An 18717-nucleotide genomic window follows, 5' to 3' on the forward strand; every position below is an offset into this window, starting at 1 on the left:
TTTAGATACGCTGCTCCTGCAGCCTGGAGTCTGCTGCAGGGAAATATTATGTCTTGGGCGTGCAACTGGTGTCTTTTTAAAAGTAGACTGAAGGCACTGGAGGAAGATGCATCAGCTCGTGGATGTTTCGACTGATTATTTTTCTTTGGGGGGGGGCTGATTGGTTGACCTTAGGGTTTATGTCTGAATCTGTCTGTCTTGGTTTTAAACGAGATTATAATCTAAATAAAAAACTGAAGAGGCTCTTTAAGAATTGATATTCTTAGTAGATATGATTCTCTTTTATCCAAATGCCCTTTTACAAACAATGCACTAATCCCTGATTAAAACTTTCCTTTACTCCCTATTTATCACCATGGATGCCCTCTTATAGTCTATAGTTTTACCATTTTAAAGTTCTCTGTTACCATTAACCCTTTTCTTCAGTTTGACTGTCATGTTTCTGCCCTCTAATAATGAATGATTTGATGACTGTTTTCCTAGAGCAGCTGCCATTCTTTATTAAAAAAAACATTCATTGGTACACACGTCTGTACAGAGGAATAAGCTACAGTGCAGTCTACAGTATGAGTGTGAGGACTGAGGATGGGGATTGTTACATAAGATGCCTACATGGGGGACAATCAGTGTATTGGTAGTTCATACAGAGTCCCTCTGTCTGGGGAGTCACTGCGCAAAGGCACAGCTCATCAAGTCAATATCTCACACATATGTCCCGTTAATGGGCGCCATTCCTCCAACGCCTTAAAGGTCCCTAGAGAGCCTTTCTGCAGTCCTGTTATTCCTTAGAGACTATTTACAAGAATGTGTCCATTATGGTGTCATTAGCCCGAATATGGGGATGAAACGTTAATTGGATATGCTGTTTTATTGTTTTTATTGTTTGATACTCAGATGAAGTATTCAGTGGCCTCAGCTGTGCTCTCAAAGCTCGTGTCCATAGTGGGGGTCTGAATCCCAGCCCCTCCCCTGGGATCCTTCAGCAAAGGGATGTATGTGTCGCTGTGACAGGAGTGCATGGTGTTGTCCCAAACCCCTGCGCCGCAAACGTGCTTGTGCGCCACGGGTGCAGCGTCCAGCTCAGCTGCGTCTGAGCGCAGAGCCATGAGCTCGATCTCATGCTTGGCTGCAGTCTCCAGCACCTGTTGCTTGTTGTAAAACAGCACGAAATTGTTGATAATGGGGTGAATAGGTAGCGCTATGGCGATCACTCCGCACAGGAAGCTGATGGCCGCGTTACAGCGCCCTAGGGTGGTCTTTGGGTAGACGTCTCCATAACCCACCGTGGTCATAGTGATCACAGCCCACCAGAACGACTGAGGGATGCTTGTAAACAACGTGTCCGGGTGGTTCTGCTCCATCGTGTATCCAAGGGCGGAGAAAAGAAAGACACCCACACCCATGTACATGAGGAGCAGCCCGAGCTCTTTGAAGCTGCTCTTCAGCGCGGATGTGAGGGTCTGGAGTCCGGAGGAATGTCGTGCCAGCTTGAAAATGCGCGCAATGCGCATTATGCGTAAAGCCTGCACCGCCTGCTGCACATTAGCCAGCTCCATCACTCCTGCGCCGAAGGAGGTCAGAGTGAGCACCACGTAGAAGGGCATGATGGCCATGAAGTCAATGATGTTCATGAACGCCAGGACGAATTTGACTTTATTCGGGGAGGAGATCAGACGCAGGACGTACTCGATAGTGAACCAGCCGATGCACACCGTCTCGATGACCTCCAGAGTTGGGTGCTCGGTGAGGTGACCCTCCGAGTCTTCCACCTGCAGGTCGGGGATAGTGCCCACACACATTACCACGGAGGACACGAGGATGAAGATGAAGGAGACGATAGCGATGATGTGCGCAGGGAGAGAGGAGTCCGGCTTCTCCATCAGCCTCCACAGGCACATCTGGAAGCGCTGCCAGCCTCCTGCAGACGGATCCCCCTCTCTGTCCACCAGGATAGTTCTCACTTTCTCCGCAATCTCAGCAAGTTCATCCTCCACCTCCTTCAGCTGACATTTACAGCATTCATCCAAAAAATCAGAGTCGATCTTCCAGAACTCCATCTCCTTCATGAAACAGATGGGACAGATGCCTCTCTTCATGTGGATCTCTCCATAATAATACAGCTCAGTGATACACTTAAAGGCTTCGGGGTCTCTGTCAAAATAAAACTCTCCTGTGTCAGGGTCGTAGTCGTCACACAAAGACAGTATTTCTTCGTTAGACTTGTGTGAACAGTCCACCAGCTCAGCCAGCCGGGTGTCCGGGTAACGGTTCAGCACGTCCCCATACAGCACCTGTTTCACCCCGCCGATGTTCACCACGATCTCCGTCTCCTCACTCGCTTCAGAGCCGTTACAGTCCGCATAGCGAGTCCTCTGGATCCCCCACATTATGAAGTCAACAAGTCCGTATGGAAAAAAAAACAGCCGAGATTTTCACACAACTGTTCTGATAAAGTAATCACAAGTCAACAAAAGCTCGAGCTCTGTGCGTAAAAGCTCCGGAATCTTCACGTTTGTGTCCTTTAGAGGAGATTAATAAATGTTGTCTCAGAGGTGAAGCCGTCTCTCTTCAATACAGCCTGTTTGACAGTGAGCAGTGCGCCTGTGCGCTTACAAAGTTGGCATTGAAGTGCGCGTAAGTCAAGCTAGCCATAGTTAAACCACGTGACTTCCTGCTATTCCTTCAAAATAAAACTCGCTGATTAAACGTTTTCCAATTGACATAGTTTTACATTAGCTAATGGTTAAATGGTAGTTAGTCATAGTTACTCATTTGTCACCTACTAACTATGCAAAATTTGTGCACCTTATTGTAAGTATTACAAATGTTAAAACTAATTCATGATATTTTTAGGTACCTGTTTTTTAAGCTTCACAGAGGAGTTTTCAGCTGGCAATGAAAAGAATTATGAAATTCATACTTCTTCCTTTTTTTTTTATCTTAAACCTACCAGCCATAGAAGAAGAATGCTGTATCAAAACGACTCCCAGAGAGTGATACATGTTTTTTTTTCCAATAAAATATGAAATATGTATTTTATAGCCTATTTAAAAAAAAAAAGAAAATACCACAGAAGTTTTGAAGCATTTTTATTATTGTGTCATACATACAATCATATGCTCAGCCCACATGATACCAAGAATTCAGACAAAACCAGGATCAGAGTGCATGGTAGTTATCTCATCATTATAGAGCAGAAAGGAAGATGGAGGCAAAATAAAAATTAGTTAATTAGTTAAATAAAGTATCTTGTCTTCTTTTCCAGGCTTTTGAGACAAAATTAGCAAGTTTAAACACATCAAACTTAAACAGACATTCCAATTTTTGCTCATCAGACAACTGCAGGTTTACACAGATGTGGATTTTGCCAACATCAGGGTGCCAAACTCAGCATAAGTCACAAGGTCCTCAGAGGAGCTTCAAGTATTGGGGAAGAACAGGGGAAAATACAATCATCTTATTATCGTTTTTATTTTCATTATTCATTCATGACTGTGTGAAATCATTATGCTGTTTGCACACATAGGTTTCATTAATGTCCAGTTAAAAAGGCCTATATTTCATTTATCAGTCTTTTCAGTCCGTGCTTTTAATTTTAAGCCAACCTTGTTTCTTCCGGTCATGCGCTGCGTGCTTGCGTCTGTCTTGACGCAGCGCAGTGCAGCCAGGCGCAGCGGATCATAAATCTCAGAGGCATGTAATGAATTGAGAAGTAGCAAACAGGGAAATCAGGGGCGCGCTTCCCGCCGGGGTTTTCCGGCTCTTTGATTAGTCAAAGTTAATCGATTAACATGCAGCACCACGCAGAAGAACTAACCCATCCTCTTTCCCCCTTTATTTAAAAACAATTACATAAAAAGCCTTTCTCTGCACATTTATCCCAGACAAAGACGCATCATACTGAACTAAGGACGAACACAACCATGAGGACAATGAAGCTGAATGCTCCCCCGGTCTAAGGCTTCACGAGCATTGACAAGGTTTGGTTCAATAGCTTTGTGAGATGTAATTCAACAGGGTGGTTGTCTTAGAGTGTGAAAGCGAGTGGTACTTTAGCATCCGATGAAGTTTTTCTAAAGCTGTGACTGACTGTATCATTCTTCATAGGTAATAATCTTTTAGCAACACGTGCTCTTAATTCAGTTGACAAGTTCTGCAGTGTCTCTTGTTGAATTATTGATCAGCCGAGAGAATCATACAGTGTCTTAAAAGTGCTGTTTCCCGGTGTTTGTCGCCCCCTAGTGGCAAACTCATTAAAATAAGGGTTTTTTTCTGTTGAATTTCTTCTGTTGTAAATGAATGAGCGAATCATTGAGGATATGGATTAAACACCGTGATGCCTAGTGTTTTATATTATAAAACTTTAAACTGTATTGCATGAAAACATGCGTAATACAATGCAACAGAATGAAAGTCAGGATTTAGCTAGTAGCTTTTATTTTCTAATCCATTTGCAACAGGATTATGATGAGTAAAATTACACAAGGTTCATAGTGTTAAATGATTTAAACACCATGACAGGAATTTTAGGATTATAAGGACTTTATTACTTAAATATGTCAAATTTGATAAACTGAAAACTGCATCATTGGCATTTTGTGGTAAATGTATCATAATTTTTGCACTATCCTACTTTACATTAGTGTTTTCTTTGTATTGTACTTGTCACATCTGCTACACTTCATGTTGTAATTGTACAGTGCCTATAGAAAGTATTCACCCCCTTGGATGTGTTAACCTTTTATTGTCAAAGTGTAAACAGATTTCTACTGAGTAATTTCACTTGAATAAAAAAATATGTTTGGCAAAAATTTTCATCCCCCTTAAATCAGTATTTAGTAGATGCACCTTTGGCTGCAATCACAGCACTGAGTCTGTGTGGATAGGTCTCAATCAGGCTTGCACATCCGGACACTCTAGACGTTCACTCCATTCTTCTTTGCAAAACTGCTCAAGATCTGTCAGGTTACAAGGGGATAGAGTGTGAACAGTCCTTCAAGTCCAGCAGCAAATTATCTTCTGGATTGAGGTCTGGGTTTGACTCGGCCGCTCCAGAAAATTCATCTTGTTGTCTTTATAGCATTTCTGTGCCGCTTTCACTGTATGCTTTGGGTCATTGTCTTGCTGGGAAAGAAAACTTCTCTGAATAAGATTGTCCTCCAGGATTTCCCTATATTTTCCTGCATTCTTTTACCCTCTACCTTTACAAGCCTTCCAGGGCTGGCTGCTGAGAAGCATCCCCACAGTATGATGCTGCCCCCGCTGTGCTTTACAGTGAGGATGGTGTGTTTGTGGTTAAGTTTTCTTCAACAGTGGCTTTCTTTTTGTCACTCTCTCATATATCTTTGACTGGTGGAGAACCCAGGTAACAGCTGTTGTGTGCAGAGTCTCTCTCATCTCAGCTGCTGAAGCTTGTAACTCCTTCAGAGTAGTCATAGGTGTCTGTGGCCTCTCTCACTGGACTCTGGGCGATGTTCAGTGCCTTTTTTTTTTTTGCATCCATCTACTTATACTTTTCAATATCTTTTTTCTAAGTTGCTTGCTTTGTTCTTTTGTCTTCACGGATTAATGGTTGTCAGGAATACTGACTCACTAATGGGAGACTGCTACCACAATTGGCTGGACCTCTGTTGAATTAGGTAAGTCACTTTAAAGAGGGTGAATATTCATGCAATCTATTATTTTACCTTACATATTTTTATGTAATTGACATTATCTAATAGAAATCTGTTTTCACTTTAACATAAAAAGTTTTTGTGAAAAAAGGCAAATTATATCAACCATGATTGATTTATAAAATCAATAAAGCACTAAACATCCAAGGGGATGAACACTTTATAAGCACTGTATGTTACAGAAATATGTTTTTGTAAGGTTTACCCAGCCCAAAATAGTGAATAAGCTGTTTATCAACTGGCTAAAACATCCAGTGGTTACACATGATTGCATCAGAATGGAAGCAGAAGACATGTATCCATTTATATATTTGACTCATTTTTTTAAAGATAAAAAACACATTTTGGTAAGTTTATCTCTGTTTTTGAGCTCCTTTCTTATCCATCTTACCTCTGGATCATGCTGGTTTCCTGTGATAATAAACTGATTTCACACATTTTCTTCAGATCCTGAGAGATAAAACTATCATCATTGGAAAACCACTGTAATCAGGAGCTATACATAAGTCAAGATCTTGAGAAAGCTACTCAAAGTCAATAAATATGATGAAAGCACAGTACAACAAAGTGTATGGATAATGAGGGAGGCCCTAGAGCTTCCATACATCAGAAACGACAGATACTATTGTTGTCATTATGAGCTGATAAGGGCCATTTAACAGTTTAATGGTGTAATGTACTTCCATGCTTCATTTTAATGATAACATTTACTGGCTTGACTCCATATTTTCAGCACTTTCGTCTCTTTTTTCTCAAGTTTGGAATATTTTTACTTCTAGATTGAGTTGCCTTGATGTGTCAAGGATCTGAACATTTCAAATGGTGTCAGTAAAAGTTATGATAGTTTACATAGCCTTACTATGTATTTTATCATAAGATGCAACTCTTGAGAGTATGTGTAATCTATAATAACTTAGTTAATGTTAAAGTGTGGTTCATTAATATAAAACTTGCCAATTTTTTCCCATTTACCATTGAGAAACTAGTGCCTTCATATAATGTTGTAACAAAAACGGTAAAAAAAAAAAAAAAAAACTAAGACAGGATTTGTACTGTTTTTGTTTTCATTAAATATTTTTTATTTTTAAAGAGTGTTTTGGGGATTTAAATGTGTAATTTTATATTGGATAAATGGCCCACCTTTTTTCCAAATTGCTAAAATGTAAACATTTCTCCTTTAAAACTTGTTTTAAGATCACAAAATAATACGGTTTAAATAGTTTTCCCCTCAAGCAAAAACAAATCAAGCACGCAAAAGAAGACGATGAAGCAAATTACCTTTCCTTGTTTCCTTTCAATGTTTGCAAATTATCATACTTCATCACTGAGCTTTAAACTGAGTCAGCCTTAGCACATTTGTTACATCCTTATTCTCAGTTGTGTGTTGCCTCCTTCCTTCTCTCGTTTACAGCGTGCCGGTGCTATAAACTACACGGCGCACGCTGATTGGCTGAGGCGCAGCGTCGCCGCCAGCGAACCAATCAGCGTGGGCCACGGTGAGATTTTTCGATCTACTTTTGTGGGAGCCGCAGCGGCAGGAACCTGCTTGTGTTGCTAACAGAGGAGAAGAGTAGAGAGCAGCCAAAACCATGAGACCGCTAATACTAGGTGAGTAAGAGGAGTAAAAGCGTAACTTCTTATTTGTAAGTAATAATCAGTGTTTTGCCATTTAAACTGTTTTTGACAGTGGTTTCGCTACTGTAGCTAGCTTAAATTGCTAACTTTTGGTGCACAGAAGCACTGCCAGGCCTGTGTTATCGTTAAATCAATGAATTAATAAACCTCAGTGTCACTTTCTGATGCTCAAATTTGCAATAGTTGTACATGTAAGCGCGATTTGAGTACGTTTATACGGCCTTGTTTCTGCGTATCCCACTCAATATGGCGAATCTTTGTTATTGAACTTACTTATGCATACATTGTTATGAATAAACCTTCATTTTTTTCCCATCAGGAGTGCTGGGCTGTTCCCTGGTCCTGAGTGTCCAAGCCTTTTACTCTGCCAGTGATGATGTTATTGAGCTCACCCCCTCAAACTTTAACAGAGAGGTGATCCAGAGTGACAGTCTGTGGCTGGTGGAGTTTTACGCTCCTTGGTGAGTCCATGAAACTTTGTGATAACTATTGTCCTCGGATCAACCATGGTAAAACAAGGTGGCTGTATGGCTTCAATGCAGACATGTTATGTTATTACAGATGGACTCAGTTATGTTTGAGTCATCTGTTTGTAATGGCTCCTCCTCAGAGATGTAAACCTGGTGATGTGCGGAGGCGTTGGACACTTGAATGCAAATCTGCCAGCTTTCTCTCGGGTTTGCTTACAGTTACACATCAATAGTTTATGGTGCACTCACTGATGCAAAGACAGTTTCACAGACTGATTAAACTAGCTGTAAACTTGGGTAGCATGTAACACAACCAGCTTTAAGCCAAACTCAAGAGGTAATTATTTGAGTCTCTTAAAAGTCACAAGATTTGAAGTTTTTTTTGTCTTGTTTCCTGAAGATCTTAATGGTTACTTCAGAACCAAAAAAATACTTACCTGAAGAAATGTGGTTGTTTTTATTAGGCTAAATACAGCAATTTAAAATTACAAAAATAAAGGCAAATATGGATGTTTATGTCCCTTCCATGGGGCTGACAGAGTGCCTGCCAGTCTGTCACTTCAAAACAGCCCTTTAGTGCCACATAAACCTCCTCAAACCATCTTCTCAGAGTATTTGTGTTTCTTCTTAGAGTCCTAACTTGAAACTTTTTGTAAATCTGCTTTTTAGCGTTGTCACAATATCGTCATTTTTTTTAACTTTGATATAAGTTAAAAGAAATGATATCAATGCCTGTTTCTATAACATGGCAACAATAACAGAAGTTCAAGGTTTTTAACTGTCAAAAATTTACAACAATACTAGTTTTTTTTTTACATTGATGTGTTTGTGAAAGTTATACAGTAGGTTAGTGTTGTAGGAGTGTCAGTGCAATTTTTTTGTGGGTTTATTCCATTCTTTTACAGCTGTCTTATGAAATAGATGTGCTCCTTTTAAAGCATTAGTTCTGACCAGACTTAAAACTAAAGTCCTTGAAACACACTTAAAAGTTAAAGGATGAACAAATAATCAAACTTGAGAACACACTTTAAAGTTTAAGTAGTAAGAATTTAAAAAAACTGACAGGTCTGTTGGCACACAAACTTTTAAGTGCATACTTCAGATGGAGGCCGATATTTACAGCTGCTTTTGGACCATATTTACAGCTAATGCTGGCCAATATTTACAGCCAGTATTGGCCAATATTTACAGCTAATATTGGTATTTTTTACAGCCAATGAAGGCCAATATTTACACAAGATTTGGGTGATATTTACAGCTGATAGTTGATGACATTTACAGCTGATACTGGTCAACATATACTGACAGCTGACAGCTGATATTTTCAGGCAGTATAGGCTTTTTACAGCAGTTATTGTCCAAGCTTTACTGCTGATATGTCAGTTGTAAAAATCCATAAAACTTCTCATACCCGCTGATACGACTATTAAGATAGTATCTGCCATAGCTGATGCTACACTGACAGTATTGTCCTTACCTATTGGGAATCTTTACCTCCTAGATCACAGTCGTTTTTTTGGACTGTAAAATGGGAAAAGGATATTAGAAAAAATATTCTGTTTACTGGAATGGTAATCAGAACAAGAATCGTTTACTTTTAGAAGATTAATCAGATATATATATATATTTTTTGGTTGAAAAGTAACTCCAAGTGACCAGTAGACTATAAAATAGCATGTTATGTTTCAGTTGTCCATAACAGACTAATTTCTTGGTTTAAATAATTAAAATAACATACAGGGACCAATGTTGGTTCAAATGATTGACAAGCAGAGCTGTGCAAAATTAAAGCCCATGTTAAATAAAAGTGTTAAATATTTACTGCATGTGTTAATACTGGATCACTTTCTCCTGTGATTCATATGAGTGGCAATGACTTGTGATGTGTTTTGGGTACATTTAGTTGCCATATACTGAAGCATCATGAGGTTACCCTAAAATATCCCTCATGTAGCTCACCTGTTGTTAATTTAAATGAATATTAATGAGGTATTTCCTCTCTTCTTCTCTGATGTTTATCATCACAGGTGTGGCCACTGTCAGAGTCTGACTCCGGAGTGGAAGAAGGCGGCTACAGCCCTCAAGGTAAACAGAGCATCTGTTGCCAGCTGGATGTTTAATTCATGTCTTCTTGAACCATCTTAGATGTACAGAAACTTTCACTTGTCCCATCAGCACTGAGCATGCATAAAAAAGATGTATATCAGAATCTTTTTGGTTACTTCTGCTGTTGGCAGTATGGCATTGTTGCTATGGCTAGTAGATATCAGAGTTAATAACTGCCAGTGTTCAGGCGTATGTAATCAGCAGGCTGGAGCACACGAAGGGTGTTAAAAAAATTGATACCGTGATACTTTAATGTGTTTAAGAACAACACAGTCTCTTATAACATGAAAAACTACTAATGAAAATATGCCATAATATGAAGATGGCATAAAAATATAAGTGGGCTTCGTGCTGGGCAGTTAAATGAGTTCTGATTTCAGTTACAAGTTAAGCTTCCTACAGTCATAAAAACAACATGATCAAAAGCAGTGAAGATGGAAAAGGTATTGATAGCTTTTCATTTTTATTGCTATCACATCAAAGTTGAAAAATCTGCTATTCTGACAACCCTAAAAACTAGAACTTTAATGTTTTTATTCACTCCAGCAACTCTTAAGTTCAGAAGCTTGTTCTTTAAGCTTCATAAAGGATCATCTCTGAAGAGGCTGCAGCTCTTATTTCCAGCTATAAATGCTCAGAAGTTTGTGACTTAGCAGTGAGAAAACAGCCTGGTGTGAGGCGTGGGCAGATTTTGGGACACAAGACAAATATTCATGAATAATATTATTTTTGTTCCAGAGAGGAACAAGAGGCACTGTTTATTTTATGCAGTGTGCTTTTCTGCACATAGTTATCACTGCTACTATTGTGTATCCGCTAAACATGGTGTGAGTATGTGGAAAAGTCTCTCTGTTGTAAAAGAAAAATTTACAGTTGCACATGTTTAACAAGGTGCTGACTTCCAGAAAAAGCACACAGATGTTATGAGAAAAAAATGATTGACAAACCTCCAGAACACGCTGTGTAGGAGAGCTAAAATTGTACACCCAACATGTTTGTCCTGATATCCTTCAGGGTATCGTGAAGGTTGGTGCTGTAGATGCAGACCAGCACAAGTCACTGGGAGGTCAGTATGGAGTCAGAGGATTCCCCACAATCAAGATCTTTGGAGCCAATAAGAACAAGCCAGAGGAGTATCAGGGTGGGTGCAAAAAAAATAAGCACCTGTGACAAAATTGATGCTTTATTTATTTTTATTCCCATTGTTTCTGAATGTTAATATCTGATCCCTGCCCTTCCTTCACCCTCCAGGCGGCCGCAGTAGCCAGGCCATCACAGACGGAGCCTTGAACGCTGTACGCTCTATGGTAAAAGATCGACTGAGCGGCAAGTCTGGCAGCTCCGGCTACAGCAAGCAGGTAGATCCAGAAAAAGATTAGCTGTTATTTTTGTTATTTTGAAGCCTCTAACCAAACATGGTTAAGTAACACTCAACGTCCTTCCAGCAGAGCGGTGGCAGCAGCGGCGGCGGCAGTAAGAAGGATGTGGTCGAACTTACTGATGACAACTTTGACAAGATGGTGCTGGAGAGCGACGATGTGTGGATGGTGGAGTTCTTCGCCCCCTGGTGTGGACACTGCAAAAAGTGAGTTTGATATTTAACACAGTCCGTCCCTGGCTGTAGGCACACAAAGCACACGACAAACCACTCCTTTACCAGGACAATGAAATATCTGTCGATGGAGTTTCCAGACACAAGTGTGAATGAAATATTGTGTGCAATTAGTTTGTTGGTAGAACCACCGAAAACATGCAAAAAGCTTGCAGTACTTTTTGCAGGAAATCAATTTTTCTGGGCAAAAAAAGAATGAAATCATACTAAAAATCCATGGATAATTTGGTCCATTTAGTATGAATCAACCCCTATTAAAACAGTGCAGTAAACCAGATATTGTTCTAATCCTTGTGATCTGGTGTGCATCATCTTTACATTTATGTCAGTATTTCAGAAAGCACACTTGTGCTGCCACTTTAAACATCTAAAGAGGGAGATTTCAGTGCACTAAAATAGCACAGGTACAGGTGTGCTGGCTGGAGGCGTTGCCTGGTTTGGGCTCCCTCAGGAGAGACTGATGACTCACTGGTCAAGCCAAAAGCTATAAAGAAATAAAGCAACAAAGCTACATGCCGCACCAGACCCAAACATCATAATGATAATCATTTGACTGTTAAATAGACATTGGACCTTCTTTCACTTATTATGCCACACCCTTTATTTCAGTTTATCTTTATTCCCTAATTTATGCAGGAATTATTTTTGTTTCTTATTAAAATATCTATTAATTCTCTTTTGTATTAAATTATCAATTTGAATATGTGATTTAATGTCTGGATTAACACCCTGTCTGTCCCTCTTTGTTAAATGTAATACTTTTGATAAATAAAGTCAAAGAAACAGAGAAGTTTACTGACGCTGCAGCATCTAGCTGGAGAAATATAAAACATCAAATATATAACTGCAGTCAGTGACCGCTTCATTCAGCTGTTTCTTCACATCGTTTACCTGATCGCCTCTCTCTCTCTGCCTCAATAAAGGCGGTTTGTGGATGCAATAAGTTTTGACCATGTTTTAATCTGCTAATCACAAATGAAGATCTTTATTTCCTGTTAAGTGATAACTCTGGTTGACGCTCAATCACGCGCTCACACGCTCAGATTTTATCAATTAAGAAAAGTATATTACAGAAATAATAATAAATAAACATAGCATGCAACCCAGCTCATGTGTGTTACAGACAGACATGCATATATTGAGGCAGTGCGCTGGCATACACGGATCTTACAGTATTTAGTGGAGAGAAACAAGTGTGTGTGTGTCTTTAGCTCACACAGAACAATCTTGCAGTTCTCTTCTTCCTCTTTGGTGGTTTTGGCAGTGACTCCCGGTGCACTGTTGCTGATACAGCACAGACACATAGGCATAACATCGCAATTGCAATTAAAAATGGGATCCACCATGAGACCCTTGATGTCAGAGCTTTGTAAAATGCTCAAGTAAAAAGCTGGCTGGGCCCTGTATACCAGTAGGATCAATATACCAGTATAAAAGCTGTGGTATGTGCTATCATTACTATCAGTGCTGCTGCTACCATCACATATTACAACCTAATGCTACTAAAATTTTCTGTCATTCATTGTACTTACTCACCAGCATAGACTGGTAACGCCACTTTTTAACAGCTTTTCCTCATTAGGTCATGATCCTGCATGTAAAGAAAGTAAGGTACACTATTAGGCAGGGATGTATGCAGTTAGGTCAGCTAAACGGTTAAAGTCAGATCCTTCGCAAGACTGCACCAGAATTACAGGTTGGTTAAAATAATAATCGGTGCTGTTATTTCATTAAAAGAAATAACCTAATTAAAAGAAGCTCTGTTATTAATTTATCCTATTCAAATAGGACTGCATAAGGGACATATTAAATAACAATAGGAATGAAACAATCTGTAAAAAATTGATTCTGAAAAGCACTGGAAGTTTTTAAACGCTTCTGAAACAGCGACAACAATTTTAAGAAACTTGGGTCGTAACTTGCTGTTAAGGAGGCAGTGGTTAGTGCTGATGCTGCACCTGTTGAGAACCACTGCGCTAAAAGACACGGAAAAGGAAATTTTAGGGGGATCTTTGCACCTTAAAATGGGGAAATTTCTCCTGTAGACTACATGATTTCATATGTTCTAATCATGTAAGTTTTTTTCTAACCTTTGCTTCCTTCTGTTATTTACAGCCTGGAGCCTGAGTGGGCAGCTGCAGCCACAGCTGTCAAGGAGCAGACCAAGGGCAGAGTTCGCCTCGGAGCTGTGGATGCTACTGTACACCAGGGGGTGTCCAGCCGCTACGGGGTGAGTGAGAATCTATAAGGTTATGTGCTAGAGTGACGCATTGTACTGAAACTACTGTACTACTGAAGGCGTGAAACAGCATTTCTCAGTGCAAACAACACTGCCTAGCAGGACACAAGTCTGAAAGTTTGACCACAGATGTGAAGAATGCCATCATAAATGGCCTGAAAGCAGTAACCAGACGCTAAGAGGCCATAGGACATAAAGTGTTGCTTTGACATTTAACTATTTGAAACCCAAGCTGGAATTAGATATTGGATTAGTGTTGATTTTTGAGTGAGATCTGCTATTGAAATGAGGCCTCATTTAGCATTGCAAATCCAACCTAAACAGCTTTTCATTTACTATCAATATGCAGCTTACATGAAGTCTGTTATGCACAGGATTAAATGTGTTTTTATTTGTGTAGATCCGTGGATTTCCCACCATCAAAATTTTCCGTAAAGGTGAAGAGCCTGAAGATTACCAAGGAGGCCGCTCCCGGAGCGACATCATTGAGAGAGCTTTGGATCTGTTCTCTGATAACGCCGCTCCTCCTGAACTAGTGGAGGTCAGTACGCCTGCATGTTGGGATCAGACATACTAAGCACCAGAATAATCAGCTTCTATCAGTAGTATTAAACTTCAGGAACCCTGATAGATGATCATTCGGTAAATGTGTTGTTTGTTGCTGTCCTGAAACAAAATAATGGGCTTTTTTAATGTATATTTTAGCTTGTTATTGTCAAATGTAATGGAAATTTACAATTATAAGGAATTCGGTCATGAGCGGTGACAGCTCACGTGTATGGCCAGTTATTTTGTCATGACATGCTCTATAAAATGAATCACATAATACACCTGTTTTTAATAATAGACCAAAAGAAGAGAACCTGTATCTTAGTCAGGCTGACAGTGAGCTTTAATACATAGAGAATCTCATATATTTAGTGTTTAATTTTCCTTGTCTTAGATCCTCAATGAAGACAGCTTGAAGAAGACATGTGAGGACAGTCAGCTGTGTATAATTGCCGTCCTGCCACATATCCTGGACACAGGTAAGAGCAGACACACCTGTGGCCCTGCATGTGTTAAAATACAACCTGAATAATTTTTTCAAGTAAGACAATGAAACTTTTAGGGCAGATTTTCAGACCAATACTAATGCCCTCTACAGACACATTTTCTGTATCCCTTAGCTCCTATCTTGTCTCCGCCCTTCCCCTGCCCTTCCCTTTCTGTTTAACCAGCACATGTCTGTGAGAAGGAAAGCATCAGAAGAGTGCTAATAGTGTCTGGGAACAAGACTGTGATCAATTTCAAGATACAAACTGTTTTTTTTAAATGTCTCAACCAAAGAAACTCCTTTCTTCAGTTTAAAAAGTATTCTGGTTCTCTTTCAGTTGCACTCTTGCAACTGCAGTCTGTCGTAATGCCCCTACAAACATCCCAAAGTAGACAGGGCTGTCCCTCCATCGTGGCAGTGCTTACATATGAAGAGGGAGGAATTTTTGCAAAAAAAAACAAACAAACAAAAAAAAAGTATAATCCCCAGAGTTTCACATCATAAAGATGCATGTGAGGACAATGAATTTACCCAGAAATCTGGGGTACAAGACACGTTTTAAGACCTATTAATTCATCTAAAAAGACAGCTGCACTTGCATATCTCTGCAACCAGTACGCCAGTAAAAAGCACTAAGACATGCGCCATCATGACAGCAAGTGCAGTCTCCATTGCACGAGACCTGGCACAATTGAAAATGTCATGTTTTATTTCAAGAGTTGATGTCACTGGTCACAATGTGCTAATGTACAGTGACACAGGCCAGACGAGCAGGGGAGTTGGTGCCACTTTTCACCATCTCTTCTCCCTAATTAAAAAGTCAGGTATACTGATAAATACATACAGCTTGTAGAGCGCTGGTTTGATTGAAAGGACTCCTCAGTTAAAGACAAGTGCTTTCCTAAGCGTGGGCTGGGGCTCACTGATGGACCACAAGATTTCCTTGACAGTAACTCGCATTTAAAAAAAAAAAACAAAACAAAAAAACCCAACAGATTTAATTACATTTTAAATGGTCATAAAGTACTTGATTACATTATTTTTTAAAATCCAACAAAACGCAGCAAAAAGTTTTAACTTATGTCACCTTTAATCATTAAATTTGTCTGATGTATACAAGCGGTGTTGGATTAATTGGTGGCCACAAAGTCTATTACAGCGATGTGACCTTCCATCTGATTTTACATTTCATAGTTTAGATTTGACTTGAACTATATCAGTATTCATACCGTTGCATATTAAGCCTTTAAATGTTGGGTAACACACATAACACAAAACATGATTATTTAAAATGAAATCCCTCCTGAATCACTCACCTGCCACTGTCCTTCCTACCAGGTGCATCAGGCAGAAATGGCTACCTGGAGGTGATGATGAACATGGCTGAGAAGTACAAGAAGAAGATGTGGGGGTGAGAAAGAAGACCCAGCACTAATTTTTATGTAAACTATCAACTATGACAGTCTCTGACAGCATAATCTCTCTTCAGCTGGTTGTGGACTGAGGCTGGAGCTCAGATGGAGCTGGAGGCTGCCCTGGGTATCGGTGGATTCGGTTACCCCGCCATGGCCGCCATCAACACACGAAAGATGAAGTTTGCTCTGCTCAGGGGCTCCTTCAGTGACACTGGCATTCATGAGTTCCTCAGGTGGGGCGTGTCCATTGTCATTTGGGAAAAAAAAAAAAAAAAAATCGAAAACAAAAATTATATTCAGTTGGTGCTAATTTGGTTCCTCTTCTCTTCAGGGAGCTCTCTGTGGGACGGGGTTCAACTCAGACACTGGGGGGCGGGGCTATGCCAAAGATTCAAGCTGTTGAGCCCTGGGATGGCAAAGATGGACAGGTGAGTGGGGGTATCACAGCGGCATTAAATTTATACATTCAATAAACATATATAGTATGGGTGATAAAAGCTTTTTTCTATTAATTTTATGTCAGAAGAAAAATTCTGTCAATATTTATCTACAGATGACTGGGAATGTGTGAACAAATCTCAACTTGAAAATAATTTTGGATATCTTTTTATCACAGTAATTAATGAAACCATGACCAAAAGTGTCACATTGTGAGGAAAAAAAATGAAATTGTCATAATGGAAAGAAATCATTTCACTCTTTTAACCCTCAAACCCTTCGCAGATATTACTTGCCCCTCACTAGCATGCCCTCACGCTTTTGTGTAACTACTTCTAAAACAGGTCTATACATAATCTCGGAAAAGACCTCTTAGATTTTGTCTAGAAAATAACTAAAACTGAACATGTTGTACCAGCATATTATGTCACTTCCTTCTGAAACGTATGGCGTCTTACATGAACAGTCTGTGAGTGGCCATCAGAGATGTACGGTCTGTGGCCAGACTGTCTTGAAACTCCAAGCAGCAGGGTTTTTTTGGATCATTTCAACAACACATCCATCAGCAGGTGAAAACATGATGGGTCTTACCAACCTAAATTTAGAGAATGGGCTAAATGCTTGACGTTTATGCCTGTCTTAATATATATATATATATATATATATATATATATATATATATATAAAGAGAAGTCATGTTCCTGTTGCCTTGTTGTTGCAAAAAAAAAATCTGCACTGAAAGCTGTCATGACAGCATGAGTGCCTGCAAGTAATCTAGGTTAGTTGATTTTAGTGCTGCACAGTTAATCTAATTGCAATCATGATGTCAGGATGTGAAGTAACATAATCACATAAAAGGCTGACATTATTTTTGTATAAAGTAGCACTTGAAAGGTTTATGGAAATGCCAACAGAAAGGCCTCTAATTCTACAGTAGTGCCACTGTTGCTCTTTGTATAAGTACATCTATTTTCAAAGTTTTATTTTTGGAAAAAAATAATTTAAATTAAAAGGAGTGCTCTGAAAACGTCAGGTTTTGTATTTTTGTTTCGTGCTATGTATTATTTGTATGATTTTGTGTTGAAAAGTGCACACTTCAGAACTATCATTATTCTTTGCATTTCCCTTGATTTTCAAGCAAGTAGACTCATTCAACCATTAATGTGTTAAATGTAATCACAGTTGTGAATTATCCAGTATAATCACAATCACACAGTATTACCAATCAGGCAGCACTAGTTAATATGGAAGGTTTTGTCATGTAACAGAAAACACCTTCATTTTATGTTTTATATGATGTAAAAAAAATACAATTTCTACTTCTTATCCAAATATCTGTCATCAGTTATCTGAAAGTTTTCCTGCTTTTCTCTGTCTTTGCTAACACTTCATTCTATTTTCTGATCCAACCACAGCTCCCCGTTGAGGAGGAGTATGACCTGAGTGATGTAGACCTGGACGATGACTACAACAAGGATGAGTTATGAGCCCAAACAGGGCAGGATTTGATCCAGACTAGCTCGGTTTGAACCGGTCTGGTCCGATCCTGCGCGACCCGCCTCCTCTCTCCTGTGGACGAATGGGAGGCCTGGCCGCCCTGGTTACTGAAATACTCCAGAAGACACATGAGAGACACCTGCGGTTTCTCACATCATCTTTGTCTGTCACACGTGGGAGGAACAGGACGGAGGGGGCTGCGAGTGTCCCCGCGGTGAACCCTGCCTCTTGTAACTGCTGAACATCAGACGCTGCAGCTGAGGAGAGGAGGGAAGAGGTTCTGAATGTGGCTTTATTAGTTTTCCATTCAAGTCTTTTTCAAATGTTGCTCCCCTCTCCCCTCTTCAGCACCTATTTTAAGATGTGGACTTGTCAAAGTAACACTTTAATGTCCGACCCAATGTGACTCTATAACCTTTCTTTTTTAAAACGAGTGAATCTATGTGGGTTTGCATCATTTTGTCCAGGATCAGGGGGAAACTGTGGGACTTCTTGTGTAGATTTTTCTTACACGACTTTATTTCAATTGTGTGAAAACAAAATGACATTTTTGTTACAAAAATAAAAAGGAATAAAAACGATCACGGCCTCCTT

At 39.6% G+C, this 18717-nt stretch overlaps 2 protein-coding genes across 3 annotated transcripts; one reads left to right on the forward strand and one right to left on the reverse strand.

Moving 5' to 3' along the window:
- Positions 1-494: 494 nt before the first annotated feature.
- On the reverse strand, positions 495-2567 carry LOC121521640 (potassium voltage-gated channel subfamily F member 1-like). The gene has a single exon (XM_041805762.1). It carries the CDS (start codon positions 2385-2387, stop codon positions 891-893), a length of 1497 nt encoding a protein of 498 aa, XP_041661696.1. The 5' UTR covers positions 2388-2567; the 3' UTR covers positions 495-890.
- A 4603-nt stretch (positions 2568-7170) lies between these two features.
- On the forward strand, positions 7171-18704 carry pdia6 (protein disulfide isomerase family A, member 6). 2 transcript variants are annotated; one of them, XM_041805419.1, is made up of 13 exons: positions 7171-7283; positions 7630-7771; positions 9808-9865; positions 10901-11027; positions 11138-11244; positions 11332-11471; positions 13614-13728; positions 14138-14278; positions 14681-14765; positions 16112-16184; positions 16263-16421; positions 16520-16616; positions 18042-18704. In XM_041805419.1, exons 1-13 carry the CDS (start codon positions 7265-7267, stop codon positions 18111-18113), a joined length of 1335 nt encoding a protein of 444 aa, XP_041661353.1. In that variant the 5' UTR covers positions 7171-7264; the 3' UTR covers positions 18114-18704. The 2 variants fall into 2 exon arrangements, with proteins under 2 accessions (XP_041661353.1, XP_041661354.1); XM_041805420.1 differs by having other exon boundaries at positions 11335-11471.
- Positions 18705-18717: the final 13 nt, after the last annotated feature.

Source organism: Cheilinus undulatus, linkage group 14 (genome assembly GCF_018320785.1).
Source record: "Cheilinus undulatus linkage group 14, ASM1832078v1, whole genome shotgun sequence".
Classification (NCBI taxonomy): domain Eukaryota; kingdom Metazoa; phylum Chordata; class Actinopteri; order Labriformes; family Labridae; genus Cheilinus; species Cheilinus undulatus.

Excerpts from the sequence above, each read along its gene's own strand:
- LOC121521640 (XM_041805762.1), bottom strand. The coding sequence starts at position 2,387 with ATGTGGGGGATCCAGAGGACTCGCTATGCGGACTGTAACGGCTCTGAA.
- pdia6 (XM_041805419.1), top strand. Across the intron at positions 16,185-16,262 it reads TACAAGAAGAAGATGTGGGG|CTGGTTGTGGACTGAGGCTG; the intron begins GTGAGAAAGAAG and ends ATCTCTCTTCAG. Across the intron at positions 16,422-16,519 it reads GGCATTCATGAGTTCCTCAG|GGAGCTCTCTGTGGGACGGG; the intron begins GTGGGGCGTGTC and ends TCTTCTCTTCAG.